Source organism: Helicoverpa zea, chromosome 4 (assembly GCF_022581195.2).
Source record: "Helicoverpa zea isolate HzStark_Cry1AcR chromosome 4, ilHelZeax1.1, whole genome shotgun sequence".
Classification (NCBI taxonomy): domain Eukaryota; kingdom Metazoa; phylum Arthropoda; class Insecta; order Lepidoptera; family Noctuidae; genus Helicoverpa; species Helicoverpa zea.
The window spans coordinates 5015122-5037673 of record NC_061455.1 but is presented as its reverse complement, the minus strand read 5'-3'; the positions used below and the strand labels follow the sequence as shown (position 1 = coordinate 5037673).

The window sequence follows — 22552 nt, the reverse complement described above, 5'->3', positions numbered from 1 at the left end:
TCTTCCACAACGACACATTTTTTGTTTGTTTATACCCTGAAGGCTCCGAAACTATTCAGCTGATTTCAGAAATTCTTTTACTGTTGGCAATCTACACTCTTTCCGAGTAACATAGGCTATATTTTATCTCGATATTGACAGTAGTCTACACTAGATACTTTACTAAAACGTCTAAAAAGTGAAGTCACCATGCTGAAGCTTTGTGTGACGAAATGTCTTGAAACAATCAGATTGCCTTTCTACCATGACAGAATTTACATAAAATCTTATGTCTGACAATGAACTCTCCAACAAAATGTTTTAAATAGATAAAAGTCGGTCAAATATTTGTAAAAAAACAGACCTTGTGTTGAACCCCCAGAGGTCGAGCCAGCTTTAGCATTCCCTGAAGAAGTGCCTGCAAATTAAAGTTTCTTGTTATTGTCTTACTATCGAGTGCGTATGGTACATTATGTTAAGCAAGCATAAAATAAAGCTTCATTACCTGAGGTCTGAGATGTTAATTTCGTAGATTTGCCTCCATCGTTAGTGTTGGCTAAAAAATATAATATTGTGGTTATTTTTTTTAACGTTATTTTGCTGCCTGTTTCTTTACAATTACTCGGTTTATCTTTTTACAAATTGTTGATAGTATATATATTGTTTTAAATTTCAATATTCTATTTACGGGTTATCCTTTTGTAGAAACATACGTGCGCTATTGAAGATAACAGTGCTATTATTTATTTAAATAATACATTTTTTAAGAGTGAAGTGAAGTCGTCAGTTGTATAGTAGGTATAAAGTAGAAAACTGTGTGCCTACCTTCTGTGGATCCCGAAGTAGTAGCTGTTCCTCCTTGTCCGGACACCACAACTAAAAGATGAGACATTGATTATGGGATTTCAATGCAGTTGTGTTACTTTTTCATGTTATATAAAATGAGCATAGATACCCTGTTTCACTAATGTTAATTTTGGAAATCATGTCGAATGTGAACCTACCACTTTGAGAACCAGAAGAGTCGCGTATGGTTATAATTGTTTTGCCCGGTGTGTTATCTCCTCCTGATTGTCCCGTTTCAGATGTTTCGTTTGCTGAAAAAACAATTGATGTTAAGGACTACAGAATTGGCAATTAAACATTTGTATCTACGAACGGACGAAAGCGTGTTAGTAATTCAGATGGATAAATCTTACGATATTACGACTGTTAACGATATATTGTTTTAATATTATTGGAAAATAACATTGTTTGATTCAAGGTTCTGTTATCTGTTACAGCCTTTTTATCGTCCCACTGCTGGGCACAGGCCTCCTCTCACACGGAGAAGGATTGAGCATTAATCATCAATCACCACGCTTGCTCAATGCGGGTTGGCGATTCAAGGTTAAAGTTATAAAAACTCTTGGCACTGTATTTATTTTAAGAAAAGTTTACGTATTTTCAATGAATAGCCACCAACTTACAATTAAGAAAATAGGTGAAACTGTAAACGTGGTAAAATGTTTTAGTTGGTACTTACTTGTTGTTGATGTACCCGCGATCGAGCCACCTGAAGCATTTCCTGAAGAAGTGCCTGCGACAAAATATAAGAGTAATTGTGTAAAAAAAACTTTATTCATGTTTTATAAGAAAAACGAGTAAGTAAAAGTTGAGTGCAATAAAGTACATTGTCAAGTATAATACCTGTTGGCTGTTTAAGTTCTATTTATGAATGGGTGCAAGCATATCCAACTGTTTGCTAGTATAGTGGTATGGTATCTATAAGAAACAGGGCTACGATGTGATTCCTCAATATATTTATCACATATTTCTCTCTTAATTATAAAGAACATTAAATTAGACAGGTGACATCGAAGAAGAATAAGGTCAGAATTATAAAACAAACATTATTATTATTCAATCACCTGATGTCTTAGTTGACGATTGTGAATTTTTCCCATCTTGACTGCTACCTGGAAGTGAGATGCCACGTTTGAAAAGTAAAATTAGGAAAAAAGGTATGAATGAGTTAATATATCATAAGTAATAAGAACACAATGTATAACGCTATAAATGCTTGCTTACCTTCTGAGGAGCCTGATGAAGTAGCTGACCCTCCTTGTCCAGACGTCACAACTAGAAAATAATTAATTATGCAACTACTTAATTCATCAGGAATGAAATAAACCACAACATTTAATATACCTAGTCTTGCCATAAATATTGTAATAAAGAAAAAAGAAAATTGTTAACTGCAAATAACATTTATTACTTTTACAGTGTGTCAGTTTAATACATAAATATAAAACAATTAAAAATATAAAAAGCTTATTCGAAGTGGTCTCCATTGGCTGCAATACAGTCCTTTAAACGATGAGGCCAGTTATCAATAGAAGCACGCACTCTTTCCATGGGAAAATTCTTCACTGCCAATCGTATAGATTGTTTTAGGGACTCCAAATTATCATGGCGTTTAGAGCAAGCTGTACTCTCTAAAACTGACCACAAATCATAATCCAGCGGATTAAGATCGGGACTAGACGACGGCCAGTCTTCAGCTCTGATGAAGTCCGAAACGTTCGATTCCAACCAAGACTGCGTGGACCGAGCTTTATGACCCGGCGCCGAGTCTTGCTGGAAGGACCATACTTGGTTATTGAACATGGTGATGTTAAGGGGCTTAACTACCTTCTCAAGAATGGTATCTTGATACACTTGTGCCGATGTTTTGATACCTTTTTCACAAAAATATGGCTCAGTCACTCCTTCATAGCTAACACCCCACCAAACCATCACTGAAGTCGGATAATGTCCACGTTGCACTCTGTCGACTAATTGGGAAGCTTCCTTAGAGCTTTGAGCATAAATACGGTCATTTTGTTTGTTAAAATGTTGCTCAATTGTAAAAATTTTCTCATCCGTAAACAAAATTTTTCTGTGACCTCCCTTTGCGTACCGCTTCAGTAGTTGTTTCGATTTTACCACCCTATTCTTCTTTAAATTATCAGTTAAGAAATGGCCAGTGCGTCTCTTATAGGCTGCAAGTCCTAAGTCATCTTTTAAAATACGCGACATGGTTCTAGGTGCTATCTTCATTTCCCGAGATAAAATCTTTTGCTTTCGGACAGGATTTCTTCGAATTCTTTCCCTTACTGCTTTGACCACCTTTTTCGTACGAACACTACGTGGACGGCCAGATCTTTTTCTGTCACAAACAGAGGAGGTCTCATTGTACCTATTAATAGCCCGGTACACAAACATTTTACTAATACCAAGTGTATGGAGAGTTTTAAAAATTGCATTTGGCTCCATACCTACTTTGTGTAATGCTATCACAGCGATTCGGTTCTCTTTATCACCCCACACCATTTTAATATCGCAAAATATTTTACAATGTATTGGCGCCAAAATGAGAAAACACAATGAACAATCATATAAAAATGACAGATTCGAAATTCAAATGTAATATTTTTTTATAATTAAGTGTAACAGTATTTATGGCCAGACTAAGTATATGATCTGTGTGTAGACTATTAAATGAATGATATTTCAATTTAAATGTTTATTGTAGAATTGTAATGAAAATACGCAGCTTGACTATTTTATTTGATGCATCAAAACAACATTTGATACGACGAGTACTTACCGCTTGTAGATCCAGATGAAGTAGTAATGGTTGTTACTACTTTCTGCCCTGGTTGACTACCTTGGGATAACCCCTGCCCTCCTTGAGATCCACCCTGTCCTCCGGTGTTCTTTGGTGATCCACCCTGTTGAGTTGCATTCTTGCTTGGTTCACTGCCTGGGGACCCACCCTGTTGAGTGGCATTCTTGCCTGGTTCACTGTCTGGGGACCCACCCTGTTGAGTTGCATTCTTGCTTGGTTCACTGCCTGGGGAGCCACCCTGTTCAGTTGCATTCTTGCTTGGTTCACTGCCTGGCGAGCCACCCTGTTGAGTTGCATTCTTGCTTGGTTCACTGCCTGGGGACCCACCCTGTTGAGTTGCATTCTTGCTTGGTTCACTGCCTGGGGAGCCACCCTGTTGGGTTGCATTCTTGCTTGGTTCACTGCCAGGCGAGCCACCCTGTTGAGTTGCATTCTTGCTTGGTTCACTGCCTGGGGATCCACCCTGTTGAGTTGCATTCTTGCTTGGTTCACTGCCTGGGGAGCCACCCTGTTGAGTGGCATTCTTGCTTGGTTCACTGCCTGGGGAGCCACCCTGTTGAGTTGCATTCTTGCTTGGTTCACTGCCTGGGGAGCCACCCTGTTCAGTTGCATTCTTGCTTGGTTCACTTCCTGGGAGGCCACCCTGTTCAGTTGCATTCTTGCTTGGTTCACTGCCTGGGAGGCCACCCTGTTGAGTTCCATTCTTGCTTGGTTCACTGCCTGGGTACCCACCCTGTTGAGTGGCATTCTTGCTTGGTTCACTGCCCGGGGACCCACCCTGTTGAGTTGCATTCTTGCTTGGTTCACTGCCTGGGGACCCACCCTGTTGAGTTGCATTCTTGCTTGGTTCCCTGCCTGGGGACCCACCCTGTTGAGTTGCATTCTTGCTTGGTTCACTGCCTGGGGACCCACCCTGTTGAGTTGCATTCTTGCTTGGTTCACTGCCTGGGGATCCACCCTGTTGAGTTGCATTCTTGCTTGGTTCACTGCCTGGGGATCCACCCTGTTGAGTTGCATTCTTGCTTGGTTCACTGCCTGGGGAGCCACCCTGTTGAGTGGCATTCTTGCCTGGGGAGCCACCCTGTTGAGTGGCATTCTTGCTTGGTTCACTGCCTGGGGACCCACCCTGTTGAGTGGCATTCTTGCCTGGGGAGCCACCCTGTTGAGTTGCATTCTTGCTTGGTTCACTGCCTGGAGAACCACCCTGTTGAGTGGCATTCTTGCTTGGTTCACTGCCTGGGGACCCACCCTGTTGAGTTGCATTCTTGCTTGGTTCACTGCCTGGGGAGCCACCCTGTTGAGTTGCATTCTTGCTTGGTTCACTACCTGGGGAGCCACCCTGTTGAGTTGCATTCTTGCTTGGTTCACTGCCTGGGGATCCACCCTGTTGAGTTGCATTCTTGCTTGGTTCACTGCCTGGGGATCCACCCTGTTGAGTTGCATTCTTGCTTGGTTCACTGCCTGGGGATCCACCCTGTTGAGTTGCATTCTTGCTTGGTTCACTGCCTGGGGAGCCACCCTGTTGAGTTGCATTCTTGCTTGGTTCACTGCCTGGGGATCCACCCTGTTGAGTTGCATTCTTGCTTGGTTCACTGCCTGGGGACCCACCCTGTTGAGTTGCATTCTTGCTTGGTTCACTGCCTGGGGACCCACCCTGTTGAGTTGCATTCTTGCTTGGTTCACTGCCTGGGGACCCACCCTGTTGAGTTGCATTCTTGCTTGGTTCCATGCCTGGGGAGCCACCCTTTCCTTCAGTTTGTTTATTGCCAGTTGTTATTTCTCCGGTTTCGGTTATATTGATGACTATGGAAAATATGGAAAAAATTGTTTAGTGGAGAAGAAATAGTTCTTACGATACTATTTTGTTCAGGTTTCAGATGCATCTTTTCTTCCACAACGACACATTTTTTGTTTGTTTATACCCTGAAGGCTCCGAAAATTTTCAGCTGATTTCAGAAATTCTTTTACTGTTGGCAATCTAGACTCTTTCCGAGTAACATAGGCTATATTTTGTCTCGATATTGACAGTAGTCTACACTAGATACTTTATGAAAATGTCTAAAACGTGAAGTCACCATGCTGAAGCTTTGTGTGACGAAATGTCTTGAAACAATCAGATTGCCTTTCTTCCATGACAGAATTTACATAAAATCTTATGTCTGACAATGAACTCTCCAACAAAATGTTTTAAATAGATAAAAGTCGGTTAAATATTTGTAAAAAAACAAACCTTGTGTTGAACCCCCAGAGGTCGAGCCAGCTTTAGCATTCCCTGAAGAAGTGCCTGCAAATTAAAGTTTCTTGTTATTGTCTTACTATCGAGTGCGTATGGTACATTATGTTAAGCAAGCATAAAATAAAGCTTTATTACCTGAGGTCTGAGATGTTAATTTCGTAGATTTGCCTCCATCGTTAGTGTTGGCTAAAAAAATAAAAAAATGCTGTTATTGTTTCACTTGGTTTATCTTTTTACCAATTGTTGATAGTATATAGAGGTATTGTTTTAAATTTCAGTTTTCTATTTACGGGTTATCCTTTTGTAGAAACATACCTACGCTATTGAAGATAACAGTGCTATTATTTATTTCAATAATGCATTTTTTTTAAGAGCGAAGTGAAGTCGTCAGTTGTATAGTAGGTATAAAGTAGAAAACTGTGTGCCTACCTTCTGTGGATCCCGAAGTAGTAGCTGTTCCTCCTTGTCCGGACACCACAACTAAAAGATGAGACATTGATTATGGGATTTCAATGCAGTTGTGTTACTTTTTCATGTTATATAAAATGAGCATAGATACCCTGTTTCACTAATGTAAATTTTGGAAATCATGTCGAATGTGAACCTACCACTTTGAGAACCAGAAGAGTCGCTTATGGTTATAACTGTCTTGCCCGGAGTGTTATCTCCTCCTGATTGTCCCGTTTCAGATGTTTCGTTTGCTGAAAAACCAATTGATGTTAAGGACTACAGAATTGGCAATTAAACATTTGTATCTACGAATGCACGGAAGTGTGTTAGTAATTCAGATGGATAAATCTTACGAAATTACGAGTATTAACGATATATTGTTTCTATATTATTGGAAAACAACATTGTTTGATTCAAGGTTAAACTTAGAAAAAACTCTTGGCATTGTATTTATTTAAAGCAAAGAAATTTACATATTTTCAATGAATAGCCACCAACTTACAATCAGGAAAATAGGTGAAACTGTAAATGTGGCAATTTTTTTTAGTGTGTACTTACTTGTTGTTGATGTACCCGTGATCGAGCCACCTGAAGCATTTCCTGAAGAAGTGCCTGCGACAAATAAGTGTCATTGTAAAAAAAAGCTTTTATTCTTTATTCATGTTTTATAAGAAAAACGAGTAAGTAAAAGTCGAGTGCAATAAAGTACATTGTCAAGTATGATACCTGTTTAAGTTCTATTTATGAATGGGTGGAAGCATATCCATATTAGTTTAGTATAGTGGTATAGTATCTATAAGAAACAGGGCTACTATGTGATTTCTCAATATATTTTTCACATATATCTCTCTTAACTATAAACAACATTAAGTTAGACAGGTGACATCGAAGAAGAATAAGAAAACCAAAAATAAAACAAACATTATTATTATTCAATTACCTGATGTCTTAGTTGTCGATCGTGAATTTTTCCCGTCTTGACTGCTACCTGGAAGTGAGATGCCACGGTTGAAAATTAAAATTAGGAAATAAGGTATGAGTGACTGAATATATCACAATAAATTAGAATAAAGTATAATGCTACAAATGCTTGCTTACCTTCTGAGGAGCCTGATGTAGTAGCTGATCCTCCTTGTCCAGACGTCACAACTAGAAAATAATTAATTATGTAACTTCTTACTTCATCAGGAATGAGAAACCACAACATTTAATATATCTGATCTAAACCTTAAATGTGTGTAGACTATTAAATGAGCGATATTTCAATATAAATGTTAATTGTAGAATTCTTAAGAAAATTATCAAAGATAACTGACACAGCTTGACTATTTTATTTCATCATCCTCCGAGCCTTTTCCCAATCATGTTGGGGTCGGCTTCCAGTCTAACCGGATTCAGCTGAGTACCAGTGCTTTACAAGAAGCGACTGCCTATCTGACCTCCTCAACCCAGTAACTCGGGCAACCCGGTACCCCTTGGTTAGACTGGTGTCAGACTTTCAGCTTGACTATTTTATTTGATGCATCGTTGAACGGCCTCGTTGGTCTAGTGGTCGCAAGTGCTGCTGCTGAGCGCGAGGTCTCGGGTTCGATTCCCGGGTCGGGCCGAAATCGCTTTGTGGGTTTTCTTAAACTTTCACAAAGCAGCTCGTAGTCTGGAAGTTGGTGATTGATTCACCCGTGCATCGGAGAGCACGTAAATGTCGGTCCTGCGCCTGATCTCTTTCCGGTCGTGTCGGATTGCCGTCCCAACGGGTTATGAGAGTAAAGGAATAGGGAGTGCACCTGTGTCTGTGCAAATACTCGTGCACTATAATATGTCCTGCGCAGCTGGCTGATCTCCTTACAAGAGAACAGCCGCCGTGGCCGAAATCGGCCGTGGACGCCATTATTGATGCATCAAAACAACATTTGATACCAGGAGTACTTACCGCTTGTAGATCCAGATGAAGTAGTAATGGTTGTCACTACTATCTTCCCTGGGACATTTTCATTTGATCCTGGTTGACTACCTTGGGATCCAACCTGCCCTCCTTGAGATCCACCCTGTCCTCCGGTGTTCTTTGATGGTCCACCCTGTTGAGTTGCATTCTTGCTTGGTTCACTGCCTGGGGACCCACCCTGTTGAGTTGCATTCTTGCTTGGTTCACTGCCTGGGGACCCACCCTGTTGGGTTGCATTCTTGCTTGGTTCACTGCCTGGGGACCCACCCTGTTGGGTTGCATTCTTGCTTGGTTCACTGCCTGGGGACCCACCCTGTTGGGTTGCATTCTTGCTTGGTTCACTGCCTGGGGACCCACCCTGTTGGGTTGCATTCTTGCTTGGTTCACTGCCTGGGGACCCACCCTGTTGAGTTACATTCTTGCTTGGTTCACTGCCTGGGGACCCACCCTGTTGAGTTGCATTCTTGCTTGGTTCACTGCCTGGGGATCCACCCTGTTGGGTTGCATTCTTGCTTGGTTCACTGCCTGGGGACCCACCCTGTTGGGTTGCATTCTTGCTTGGTTCACTGCCTGGGGACCCACCCTGTTGGGTTGCATTCTTGCTTGGTTCACTGCCTGGGGACCCACCCTGTTGAGTTGCATTCTTGCTTGGTTCACTGCCTGGGGAGCCACCCTGTTGAGTTGCATTCTTGCTTGGTTCACTGCCTGGGGAGCCACCCTGTTGAGTTGCATTCTTGCTTGGTTCACTGCCTGGGGACCCATCCTGTTGAGTTGCATTCTTGCTTGGTTCACTGCCTGGGGACCCACCCTGTTGGGTTGCATTCTTGCTTGGTTCACTGCCTGGGGACCCACCCTGTTGAGTTACATTCTTGCTTGGTTCACTGCCTGGGGACCCACCCTGTTGAGTTGCATTCTTGCTTGGTTCACTGCCTCGGGATCCACCCTGTTGGGTTGCATTCTTGCTTGGTTCACTGCCTGGGGACCCACCCTGTTGGGTTGCATTCTTGCTTGGTTCACTGCCTGGGGACCCACCCTGTTGAGTTGCATTCTTGCTTGGTTCACTGCCTGGGGAGCCACCCTTTCCTCCAGGAGATGTATCAGAATTTTCTCCACTTTTGCCAGTTTGTTCATTGCCAGTTGTTATTTCACCGGTTTCCGTTATATTGATGACTATGGAAAATATGGAAAGATTTGTTTATTGTAGAAGAAATACATAGTTCTTACGATACTATTTTGTTTAGTTTTTAGATACCTAGTCTTCCACAACGACACATTTTTTTGCTTGTTTGTACCCTGAAGGCTCCGAAACTATACAGCTGATTTGAAAAATTCTTTCATTGTTGGCAATCTACACTCTTTCCGAGTAATATATTTATATATTTGTATTAGGCTATATTTTATCTCGATATTGATAGTAGTTTACACTAGATATTTTATTAAAATATCTAAAACGTGAAGTCAACATGCGGAAGCTTTGTGTGCCGAAATGTCTTGAAACAATCAGATTGCCTTTTTTCCCTGACAGAATTTACATAAAATCTTATGGCTGACAATGAACTCCAACAAAATATTTTAAATACGTAAAAGTCGGTTAAATATTTGTAAAAAAAAAAAACATACCTTGTGTTGAACCCCCAGAGGTCGAGCCAGCTTTAGCATTCCCTGAAGAAGTGCCTGCAAATTAAAGTTTCGTGTCAGAGGTAGAGTCGTAGAAGTAGAGTGAGTATGCTATACATTATATTAAGCAAGCATAAACTTTATTTATTTATTTATTATGTTAAAACGGTTTACACACCAATTACATTAACATAAACAAAAAAAGGGAAAGAAAAAAAAATAACATATTGTTATAAAATAATACAAATAAAACTTAATAATATTACAGAATAAAATATTAAAAACACAACAAAAGGTAAATATACAATTTAAATTAGATAAGAATTTAAAATGAAGTTTTGTTACCTGAGGTCTGAGATGTTAAGTTCGTAGATTTTCCTCCATCTTTAGTGTTGGCTAAGAAATGAAAATAATGTTGTTATTGATTCATTGTTATTTTTGCATTTAAATTGTCGTCATTTGGCTGCTTTTTTGCCCGTTTATTTTTAAACTAATTGTTGATACTTTATATCGTTTTAATTTCAGTATACTTATTTACGGGTTAGGGACTACTCACACTTATTCAGCTCCATTCAGCTTATGTCCATAGAAAACAACGATTTTGTATGGAGACGCGTACGCATCCATTCAGCTTTCCGCGTTTATTCAGCTTTTGCGGCAAACAAGTATAAAATGAGAACAAATGTGTTTTTATCAGGCGAGTGCTTTAGATGGAGATCAGCGCTGATCTGCCGCATTCAGCGCTGTTCCGCCACGTTCGACGCTGAATGGGGCGGAACAGCGCTGCACACGTATGGTTCTCAACTCCTTGTCGACAAGTTGGAACCTGCATAGCTCCTGGATAGATTTGATTTATTATTACGTAATCATTATGCAATATCCATCCGAAAATGCTCTTTGAATTTAGTATAGTTTTGTTTTAATTGGGGTACCATACGTCGCGTATTAGGGCATGCAACCAAATTTCTATTTACCCGAAGTGGAGCGATCCTCTGTCGTTTGCGTTTAAATTTTTTACGCTTATTTTTTTCTATGTCTTCTGCAAGTAACGAAACGACAAAAATATCGCACATAGAACTGTCCATGTTGAAGGCACAATACTAATTGAGTAGCTGACCGTCTTCGCAGCATATTCAGCGCCGTACGTAGTAGATAAAAGCTTTTAGCGGCGATAACACTCTTACGCCGCTGTACGCCGCTGATAGAAGTAGAACTGAATAAGTGTGACCAAAACCGTTCAGCGAAACGCGACTAGAGCTGAATAAGTGTGTGTAGTCCCTTATTCTTTTGTAGAAACATACCCACGCTATTGAAGATAACAGTGCTATTATCTATTCAGATTCTCAAACTACAAGTGAAGACCTCAGTTGTATAGTAGGTATAAAGTAGAAAACTGTGTGCCTACCTTCTGTGGATCCCGAAGTAGTAGCTGTTCCTCCTTGTCCAGACACCACAACTAAAAGATGAGACATTGATCATATTTCGTTTATTCATCTTTATACATATATTTTTAAGTATTAGATAAAAAAAAATAAAACAAAGGTGGGCACCGATATCGGGATACAAGGTCCAAGGTACCGGTAATTAGGGTCCCAGAGACAGAAACCTCTTCACAATACGCGCCGTATCATGGAGTACTGCTTATCTATCAATCATCAATATATCAGGCTTATTGGCTGCAATAGTCCTGTCAGTGATGATAGATTGAGGCCATTACAACGTGATATGGTCCTTTTCGAGAACTGTTACTGTCTTATTATGTAATATGAGACCTACCACTTTGAGAACCAGAAGAGTCGCCTATGATTATAGTTGTCTTGCCCAGTTGAATTTTGGGCAATGTTATATCTCCTCCAAATTGTCCGGTTTCAGATGATTCGTTTACTGAAAAAAACAATTGATGTTTAAGACTACTGAATTACCAATTAGCTGATTGTATCTACAAGCGGGTGAAAGTCTGCAAGTATTCAGATTGATAAATCTTACGACATCAAAAACGATATTGGAAAATAGCACGATTTTTAGAGCCAAGTTTAAACTTACAATTATATAAGAAAATAGGTGCAACTGTAAATTTGGCAACATTTTTTAGTTGGTACTTACTTGTTGATGATGTACCCGCGGCCGAGGCACCTGAAGCATTTCCTGAAGAAGTGCCTGCGACATATAAAAGTGTCGTAGAGTAAAATAAAAAAAAATGGTTCTTTACTCTGTGTTTGATAAGAAAAACAAGTAGAACTTGGTAAAATAAAATACATGGTCAAGTCTGACACTATAGGTAAATAAGCTCTATTAATGAATGTATGTAAGCACATTGGGCTATGTTTGTTAAGTGGTAAGGTATCTATAAGAAACAGTGCTACTGGTCCTACTGAGTGATATTTTAATATATTTAAAGCATCTGTCTCTCTAAATTGTAAACAGCATTAAAAGAAGAAATTTTAGACGGATGACATTGAAGAAGAAAGTTAATAAGATCGGAATAACTTTCCAAATTCAATTACCTGATGTCTTAGTTGTCGATTGTGAATTTTTCCCGTCTTGACTGCTACCTGAAAGTGAGATCCCACGGTTGAAAAATAAAACTAGGAAATAAGGTATTAGTGAGTGAATATATCACAAGTAATTAGAAAAACAATGATAACGGTATTAATGCTTGCTACCTTCTGAGGAGCCTGATGAAGTAGCTGACCCTCCTTGTCCAGCCGTCGCAACTAGAAAATAATTAATTAAGGAACTTATAACTTCATCAGGAATGAAATAAACCACAACATTTAATATATGATCTAAAACTTAAATGTTTGTAGACTATTAAATAAATGTAATTTCAATATAATCATCAACTGTAAGAATTCTTAAGAATATTGTAGAATGTAAGTGACGCAATCTGACTATTTTATTTTTTACATCAAAACAACATTTGCTACGACGAGTACTTACCGCTTGTAGATCCAGATGAAGTAGTAATGGTTGTCACTACTTTCTTCCCTGGAACGTTTTCATTCGATTCTGGTTGACTACCTTCAGATCCGCCTTGTGCTTCTGTTTTCTTTGGTGACGGGCTTGGTTCAGGTTGGTTACCCTGTGATCCCTGTCCTCCTTGGCCTTCTGTGCTCTTTGGTGACGGGCTCGGTTCAGGTTGGCTACCCTTGCCAGTTTGTTCCTTGCCAGTTGTTATTTCACCGGTGTCGCTTATATTGATTACTAGGAAAAATAAAAATTAATCATTAAATTTGGCTTCGTGGAAAATAAATAATTATTACGATACTATTTTGTAAAGTTTTCAGATTCATCTATCCTTCTACGACGATTCATTGTTTGTTTGTTTATACCCCGAAGGCTCGAAACTATAAAGCCGATTTGAAAAATTCTTTCACTGTTGGAAAGGTATTCTGTTTCCGAATATTTCATTCCGGTACTGGAAATATTTCTACTAGACACGGGTGAAACCACGAGAACGTCACGTCACGAACACGTCTAATCATTATTAAGACATCTGAAACTTAAGTCAGATTGCCTTTCTTCATCAAATATCTGACGCTGAAATGTCATAAGGAAACGTTTTTAAATATATAAAAGTCGGTTAAATATTTGTAAAATAAACAAACCTTGTGTTGAACCCCCAGAGGTCGAGCCAGCTTTAGCATTCCCTGAAGAAGTGCCTGCAAAGTTTTGTTTTAGAGGTAGAGTCTTACTATCGAGTGCGTATGCTACATTATGTTAAGTATTAAATAAAGCTTAATTACCTGAGGTCTGAGATGTTAATTTCGAAGATTTGCCTCCGTCTTTAGTATTGGCTAAGGAGAGAAAATAATGTTGTTGTTATTGTTTAGAATTATTTTTGCACTAAAATTTAAGTCATTTTGCTGCTTTTTTTGTTACCTCCGTATTGTTTATCCGTAATACTAATCGACGGTACTAAATTTCAATTTTACTAAGATTTCTTATGGGTAATTCTTTCGCAGAAATATACCTGCGCTATTGAACATAAGAGTGCTATTTAAATTTTAAGTTATACGACTTTCTTAAATTGCAATTGAAATTATCTATACTATAGTTCGGCCATTCAGAGAATGCGTTCCTGACACGTCGCGATTGAACTGACGACGTAACTTTGCAATGGCGTTGCAGTTACGATAAAAATATTTTTGCTGGTTGTTTACCGTTTTAACAATTGAGGAGCATTAAAACAACATTATTATATCAATAATCAATGAATGTTATTACGTCGTCAGTTCAATCGCGACGTGTCAGGAACGCATTCTCTGAATGGCCGAACTATAATGTTATAAAGCTAGAGACTTTATTGGTTTATTTCCTTGAATACCATAATTACAGGAAGTACTGGCCCGATTTAAAAATGTATAATATTTTAGGTAGTCCATTTATCGAGGAAGGCAATAGGCTCTTTTTATCCGTGTTCTTATAGAGGTTCTCGTGGGATGCGAATGCAACCGCTTGGAGAAGCTAGTAAAGTATAAATAAAAACTATATGCCTACCTTCTGTGGATCCCGAAGTAGTAGCTGTTCCTCCTTGTCCAGATGAAACAACTAAAAGATGAGACATTGATTATTATGGGATTTCAATTCAATACTGTAACTTTTCATATAATGTAAAATGAGAACCTACCACTTTGAGAACCAGAAGTGTCGCCTATGATTATAGTTGTCTTGCCCAGTTGAATTTTAGCCAGTGGGTTATCTCCTCCTGATTGTCTAGTTTCAGATGATTCGTTTGCTGAAAAAAGCAATTGATGTTCAGGACTACTGAATTTGCTTTTAAGCATTTGTATCTAGAAGCGGGGAAAGTCTGCTAGTAATTCAGATTAAAAAATCTTAACGACATTATAAACGATATTTTAAAATAACACGATTGTTTTATCATCCTCCGAGCCTTTTCCCAATCATGTTGGGGTCGGCTTCCAGTCTAACCGGATTCAGCTGAGTACCAGTGCTTTACAAGAAGCAACTGCCTATCTGACCTCCTCAACCCAGTTACCCGGGCAACCCGATACCCCTTGGTTAGACTGGTGCCAGACTTACCTACTGGCTTCTGACTACCCGTAACGACTGCCAAGGATGTTCAATGACAGCCGGGACCTACAGTTTAAAGTGCCATCCGAAACACAGCCAATGGTGTCTAAGATATACATAGAAAGTACATACAAACTTTGAAAAGTTGCATTGGTACTTGCCTGACCTGGGATCGAACCCGCGCCCTCATACTTGAGAGGTTGGTCCTTTACCCACTAGGCCACCACGACTTACACGATTGTTTTATGCAAGTTTAAAATTACAATTAAGAAATTAGGTGAAACTGTAAACGTGACAACATGTCCTAGGATGTACTTACTTGTTGATAATGTACCCGCGGTTGAGCTACCTGAAGCATTTCCTGAAGAAGTGCCTGTGACGTATAAAAGTATCATTGTGTAAAATAAAATAAAGTTTTGTTTTTTATACAAAAAGTTTTTTGTAAACATATTTAGCTATGTTTGTTTAGTGGTATGGTATCTTTAGAAACACTGCTGATGCCAATATTTCAATTACCTGATGTTTTAGTTGTCGATTGTGAATTTTTCCCGTCTTGACTGCTTCCTGAAAGATAGATGCCACGTTTGAAAAATAAAATTAGGAAATAAGATATGAGTGTGTGTACCTATATACATTTATCACAAGTAATCATAACATAATGTGTAAAGCTATAAATGCTCGCCTACCTTCTGAGGAGCCTGATGAAGTAGCTGACCCTCCTTGTCCAGACGTCACAACTAGAAAATAATGAATTATGTAACTTCTAACATGATCAGGAGTGAGGAAAACAACTTCATTCAATATTAGGTGTAAAACTTGAATGATTAATTTCAATATAGGTAATTATTAAATGTAGAATTGTAAAGAAAATTATCGAAGGTGAGTGACGCAATTTGATTATTTCATTTTTAACATCATTGATACGACGAGTACTTACCGCTTGTAGATCCAGATGAAGTAGTAATGGTTGTCACTACTTTCTTCCCTGGAACGTTTTGATTCGTTTCTGGTTGACTACCTTGAGATCCGCCTTGACCTCCTGTGTTCTTTGGTGCCGGGCTCGGTTCAGGTTGGTTACTCTGAGATCCCTGTCCTCCTGGGGATCCTCCTTGACCGCCTGCGTTCTTTGGTGACGGGCTCGGTCCAGGTTGGCCACCCTGAGATCCCTGTCCTCCTGGGGATCCGCCTTGACCTCCTGGGTTCTTTGGTGCCGGACTAGGTTCAGGTTGGCTACCCTGAGATCCCTGTCCTCCTGGGGATCCTCCTTGATCTCCTGCGTTCTTTGGTGACGGGCTCGGTCCAGGTTGGTTACCTTGAGATCCTTTCTGATTTTCATCAATACCTTCAGTGCCATCGGTTACGATATCTAGTATGACAAAAGCCGTGAATAACTTATAATGCACGAATATGTATAAGGCTTTGGCAAAAAACAAGTGATTCAAACTGTTACGAAAATAAGTAAAAAATTACATTAAAGATATAACATTAATCATTATCCGTCCTTAAAAAAAATATTCAAAAAATTGCAAAGTACGTAATGATGGGAAACAAAACGTGCTAAATTCTATATTTTCTATTTTTTTTAATGTAAATAATATATTACCTGGTTCGGGTCTTATTATTATTGGTCTGCGCCGTATTGGTTGGTTTCGACTTCCAGCATAAGAATTGGCAACTGCAATTGGATGTATTATAATGTGTGTAGTGTGTTTTATACGTATTATTATAAGATTTATTTGAGGACGATTATAAAAGGGTTGTTTACTAGGTCAAAATATTGTATTCTGTTATCATAGGTTTTGATAATTCATCAAAAGTATTGAATTTCACTACATGTAAACTACCGTTTTTCGAAACAACCAATTTTTTTATTTTCTGTGTTTGATTATAATTTTGAAAACAGAATATTTTCATATCTTTAGTAATTCCAAAGCGTTTTGAAATTACCAAGGGAGTATCAAATTGTATCTAAAGCATTATAATTCTTATACCTATTCGATGTGATATTCACATTTGTTGTTTCTACTTACTTGCTTGTGATTGGGACTTGCCACCTCTGCTACCAGCGTTGGCTAGAATATAGAATTTGATTATCAACGCTCATTCTTCTCGTGTTTTAATTTACTTATAGTATCTATATTTACCTGATGCTATGGAGCGGGATTGTGAGCCAAATCTTCCTCGTGGTCCAAAATATGTTCCTGTGAGATTCATAAAGGTAATAAACCTTATGTACTTCTAAGTTTCTCAGTCATATTATACATAGTGACCCAAATAGATAGGCATTTATGAGTTTGCAGCTTGGATAACACAAAAATCTTTGAAATATTAAATTCGAAAACAATTAAGAGATGTTTTTTTTTTTTGTTTTCAAATAACTACCAGTGATAAAAAAGTAAAACTCCAGTGTCAATCTTAATTTAACTATTTAAATGACTCACCTTCACCGAAGCCCCAGAATGGATTTCTGTACAATCCTATAAACGATAAAGAGAACTAAACAAACAAGTCATGTTGTCATTTTTTGTAGAAAGTAACATTGGATTACTTTTTTCCTTATTTAAATTATTTATTTTCATATTTATATTTTTATCGCACTACTTATAATTTTTTTGTTATTGCTGATGTAGGTATTATAGTAGTTCTTACCTCTTCTGCCTCCTGAGCCCGACCCTGCGTATGATCCAGCCTGGGCCATACTTTGGCCGTAACCGCCTGAATATAAATAAAATATAAGGAATTACAGCATAAGTACGTACCTATATTTACAATGTACATACTTATATATGCATCAAGCACAAGATATGTTAACATATTGTTAGAACGATATAATCATTATATTGTTAGAACGATATAATCATCACTTATGAATGAGGTAGAGAAGGTTAGCACCGAGATTTGTAATGGATTCATAAAAGATCAACAACACATATCAAAAAATGCTTCGTAGTTCACAAATAAAATGGCAAATCATAAATTTCTTAATTGTTGAGTAAATTACACCATTGAACAAAAGTCTATACCTCATTGTTTCTATGAAGCAATTTCTTACCTTTGCCGCCTCCTGCACTTGCTCTTGTTTGTGCTGAACTCTGTCCATAGCCACCTCCTGAAAGAACACAAGTCAATTCATTTATAAGTACTTTACTTTTATCGTTGTTATTTTACATTCATTTTTGGAAATGATTTTTTGGTTTTCCAAAAAGGGTACTACGGTAAATACCGTTGACTGACTCACTTAATTTTTAGAGTGGTTTTATAGCCATTGAATTGAGATGATTGAAATACTGAATTTTAAATAAATTTAGCAATTTGCCTTTTTAATTAATATTTAGTCTGTAATTCTCACCTCTGCCTTGTCCTCCTGAGAGCGAATATGATCCTGCTTGGGCACCGCTTTGTCCACCGTAACCTACTGTAAGACATAGTGAAGTTTGACTTCAACTTGGTTGTATTGATAGACTAATATTAACGTTAGTAACTAAGAATAAAATATAGAGGTATGTATTTGTTGAATCCACGAAAAAATGAAAGATTTAAATAATTGGCATTTTAATTGGCAAGTTACTTTTCAGTGGGAAAAGTCTATATGGAGAGAAAATCCGTCAGTTGCACAAACCTCCTTTAAAGTTAGTGCTTCTTTAGAATTATTGCTGACTCTTTCTATGTCAACCAGATAAAAAGTGTTAGCAATAGATTTGTGAGCTATACATAGCTCACTGAGGGATTAAGAGTAAACGAAACGAATTAAGGTTACAAAATAATGATAATGCTTACGATTAGCAGCTCTTGCGATGGCTTGTGATTGTGCTACATTTCGTCCTTTTCCACCAGCTCCTATAACAACAAACAACCATTCGTCATATTTTTTTACAGAAATAAGATGAATATTTTCAGTTAATTATCGTACTATGCAATCTATTTATTAGTTACGATATAGCTATGTATCTATTACCTTCGTATTATTAACACCTAACTGGTTGGAGATAAAGAAATGCGTTTATAGTCATTACATTTCAATAAAGGCACAAATAAGAAAAATAAAGCTATAGACTCACTGCTGGCAGCGTTAGCTGAAGCTATTGAATTTGACCCATCTCCACCAGCTCCTGCAATTAAAAAACAAATCATCAATATGAAAATTCTATGTTAACGTGTTATTAAATTGAGAGCCTCAGCCGTCATATCCGGGTAGTCAGAAGTACTTAAACGTCAGAAAATCCGACAGACAGCCTTATCCGACTAGTGGGTGACTGGTTTGAGAAGGTCAAATAGGCGGTCACCTTAATAAGCCAATTAATAGCAAAAAAAAAGCTTAGCAGATGATGAGTTACCTTGTCCTCGAATGTATCTAAAATATACTTAAAAAAATGTTTTACCACTGTAAGCGTTTGACAGTGCTTGAGATTGCGAGTAGCCATCATCGCCGTATCCATCGCTACCCGACTCTGTAAGAATTAAATGCCTATCTATACTTAATATTATAAAGAGGAAAACTTTGTTTGTTTGGTTGTAACGGATAAACTCAAAAGCTACTGAACCGATTTTAAATACTCTTTCACCATTAGAAAGCTATATTATCTGCGAGTAACATAGGCTATATTTTATCCCGGTGCGGGCAGTAGCTCCCACGGGACGCGGGTGAAACCGCGGGAAAACGGCTAGTTAGGTATACAGCACGGCCTCAAAAGTCTTGCCATTTATAAACATTATAATTTTTTACAGTTAATTCACAACACAGAGCCAAGATAACTCAGCCTTCAATGTTGCATGTACACAGAAAAACTGCCTTTTTCTTTGTATTTATTCATTTTCTTTGACTAGGTAAGACTTATTGGCGAATTAAAAATGTATTGAAAAAATAACTTACGAGAATAGGCGTTGGCTAGAGATTGAGCTCCACTGTCACCACCATATCCGTCCGCGCCAGATTCTGTAGAGATAGGAATTAATTAAGAAGGAGGACTAATTATCAATCAAAAAGCTATCAGCGGGCTATCAATTACCATTCCATATACATAGTTTAATATAACATATGATCATGTACATACAAGGGATATTAAAGTAAAACTTATGGAAATCAGAACACCGGTTTGGTAGACGGATTTTCCAATTCTGACGTAAACGTATTAAAAATTTGCTTGAGTTTTCAACTTATTAAAAACACACAGCTAATACATGTTTGTACCTAGGTTGCGTTATTTAGATAAATTAATCTTTAACAAATTTTAGAACTTGTAAGTAGTCAAGAATTAAATGTAACAAACTCCGCCCCTAAGACGACCCACTGACCGATAATTTTAAGGTTTATTAATTTTATATTTATTTATTTCAAATTAAGAAAGCACAATCACGTAATAAAACACAATCATCTTCGCGCCATTTTCTTTTTTTTTCTTTTCATTGCGCTGGCTTGTTTGAATTTCGAACACAATTTTATTATCATTTTATTGCGAAACTCCTTGGTAAACATTAAGATGTGATTTTTTTTTCTTTTGGCAAGTCGCTTAGTAAGCGAATTTGAATGGAAGTTCCAAACGCATAAAATGAAAGGGATAGACTGATCATGTAGGAAAGAGTAAAAAAAAAACGTGTAATGAAACAAATGACACGTCAATGACGTCACGCACGAAATGAAAGGGATAGATATAAATAAGAGTGGGACAAATAGATATTTAAAAATATTTTTCTTTTAATACGAAACTAATTCTAATTTCGAAGTTCATAAGGTTGATAATTCTTATAGAGGCTTTGAAAGGCAGCATTAGTTTGGATAATTCAAGCTTATGCTTATATTATTATTTAAAGCCGAATAAATCCAACGTAGTATTTTGTAGGCAAGTGAATAGGTGTGTAAACAGATTTTTTTGAGTTCTGACAAATGGATATGAAAAGTTCTTACGAGCTATTGAACTTGCGTAAGCATTTGATAGTCCTAAACCGCCATCGTCATCTCCCTCAGCAACTATGAAAGAAAGTAACAACAATTATATTAATACTTTATAGATGATTTAATTGCCGGTAAAGAAGCAGTTGATACAATTTTTTAAACACAAAACTGAAATTCGAAAAAGCGATAAAAACCAAGCTGTGGGTTGTCGCCAAACATTTTCCGTCTTACCACAAAAACTTTTAAACGTCAGTTTAAGACTTGTCTAAAAAAATGACAAATTATGACGTTGAAATAAGGTCCATTTTGGAACCACACTTTTTTTAGACAAGTGTTTGACACATGGTTAAGTTTTTGTAGTAAGACCATTTGTCGTTGAACCGACCGACCGATCTGCGGACCGAAATTGTGTTTGAGATAAATGTAAGAACCTAATGTAGCTATAGTATGTGTGGTATTTAAATCAAATTCTTGCCTGATTGGGCCAGGGCTTGAGACTCAGCAGAACTTATGGAATCGTCTCCATCATCTAAAATTACTGTAAAGAAGTTAAGTAAATTTTCAGACAAATTATAAGATGTAGTCTTTGTAAGGGGTTGCAGGTTGTCGGATAAAAGTTTATATAGTACTTAACTGATTTCGCTAAATATCATCCACGTAAAGTAATTCATGTTTTTTTCATTTCATGCATTTTACAGAATCATTATTTGTTATTTATTCAAAATATTTAACAAATAAAAAAATAAAATGTTGGCTACAATAGGAAAATCTAAAAATAAAAAAATGGAACTCACCATCCTGTGCTAATAAGCCCGAAGGCAATGTGACTAAGAGAACTATAGCCCACAGTTTGGTACCCATCTTCCAACGAGTGCCTGGACTGATGAGACCAGGTAACGCTACAGTATTTAAACCAAACCAAATCAATTAAAATACGAAAATTACACCAAATTCGTGATGAACTAATTTAATAAAACTTTTATGACATTTCTTTATAGTGTTCGTGATAGATATGTAATAATAGAATAGATAGTTATCATTATAATTACCTATATATACTGTAAAATCCCCTTAGTTTCAGTTTTAGTACTGTAGAACAGACATTTGCGTATAGATAAACTAATACTTCCATTAGTTATCTACTTGCTTTTAATTATGAAATAAACAGATTCAATATAGGGTGAAAATGCTATGCAGTGAGACAATACACGCTCAATACGCCTATTTTTCATCCACTCTCTCGATATGAAGGTAGACATCTTGCTTTTATGACGTCCCTAGAGCCGATTTCAATATACGAAGCCATTGGCTGTTCAGTTTTCTACATTTGCGTCGTCGAATGCATGCCGTTATTTTGTGGAGGTTTCTGCAAATATTCATATTATGTTTCTATGTGAAAATCTTGCTGATAAATACATTTTCATTTTTCTTTGAAGCGGTTTTGTGGTACATATTTGATTTTGTAAGAACTTTTTAGAGATGGTGTTTTTCAAAGTATGGAGCAAATGGAATAAGGGCATGGGTATAGGTTATTTGCCAACTTTTTGTATTATGTACCTATAAGTATCGTAAAGTTAAATGTAAAAGCTTCAATTTACATGTACATTCCTGTTTATACTAGATATTAATATGTAGATAAATACATAAGCTAGGATAAAACAGGGTCACGAAAAAAGAAGGGTATTAACATGTGCAATCTTCAATTGATTTGATTAACACCATTGTACATAGTGTTTTTAAGCAAGTAAATAA

General features: G+C 37.6%; 2 protein-coding genes and 2 long non-coding RNA genes across 4 annotated transcripts; all 4 read right to left on the bottom strand.

Moving 5' to 3' along the window:
- Positions 1-840: 840 nt before the first annotated feature.
- LOC124630145 lies at positions 841-1901 on the bottom strand. The gene is made up of 4 exons (XR_006984387.1): positions 1890-1901; positions 1505-1558; positions 984-1076; positions 841-855 (listed from the first exon to the last, which is right to left on the bottom strand). It is a non-coding gene; the product is annotated as an uncharacterized LOC124630145 (long non-coding RNA).
- A 4431-nt stretch (positions 1902-6332) lies between these two features.
- LOC124630136 lies at positions 6333-7287 on the bottom strand. The gene is made up of 4 exons (XR_006984384.1): positions 7258-7287; positions 6876-6929; positions 6476-6568; positions 6333-6347 (listed from the first exon to the last, which is right to left on the bottom strand). It is a non-coding gene; the product is annotated as an uncharacterized LOC124630136 (long non-coding RNA).
- Positions 7288-12525: 5238 nt separating this feature from the next.
- LOC124629659 (secreted protein C-like) lies at positions 12526-15305 on the bottom strand. The gene is made up of 7 exons (XM_047163172.1): positions 15230-15305; positions 14507-14614; positions 14377-14427; positions 13623-13673; positions 13485-13538; positions 12817-13080; positions 12526-12590 (listed from the first exon to the last, which is right to left on the bottom strand). The coding sequence occupies exons 1-7, from the start codon at positions 15303-15305 to the stop codon at positions 12526-12528; spliced, it is 669 nt and encodes a 222-aa protein (XP_047019128.1).
- A 1627-nt stretch (positions 15306-16932) lies between these two features.
- LOC124629658 (spidroin-1-like) lies at positions 16933-21661 on the bottom strand. Its single transcript, XM_047163171.1, has 13 exons — positions 21595-21661; positions 21276-21338; positions 20813-20875; positions 19781-19843; positions 19290-19358; positions 18969-19019; positions 18688-18747; positions 18260-18325; positions 17963-18019; positions 17560-17625; positions 17352-17387; positions 17055-17111; positions 16933-16982 (listed from the first exon to the last, which is right to left on the bottom strand). Exons 1-13 carry the CDS (start codon positions 21659-21661, stop codon positions 16933-16935), a joined length of 768 nt encoding a protein of 255 aa, XP_047019127.1.
- Between the last annotated feature and the right edge of the window lie 891 nt (positions 21662-22552).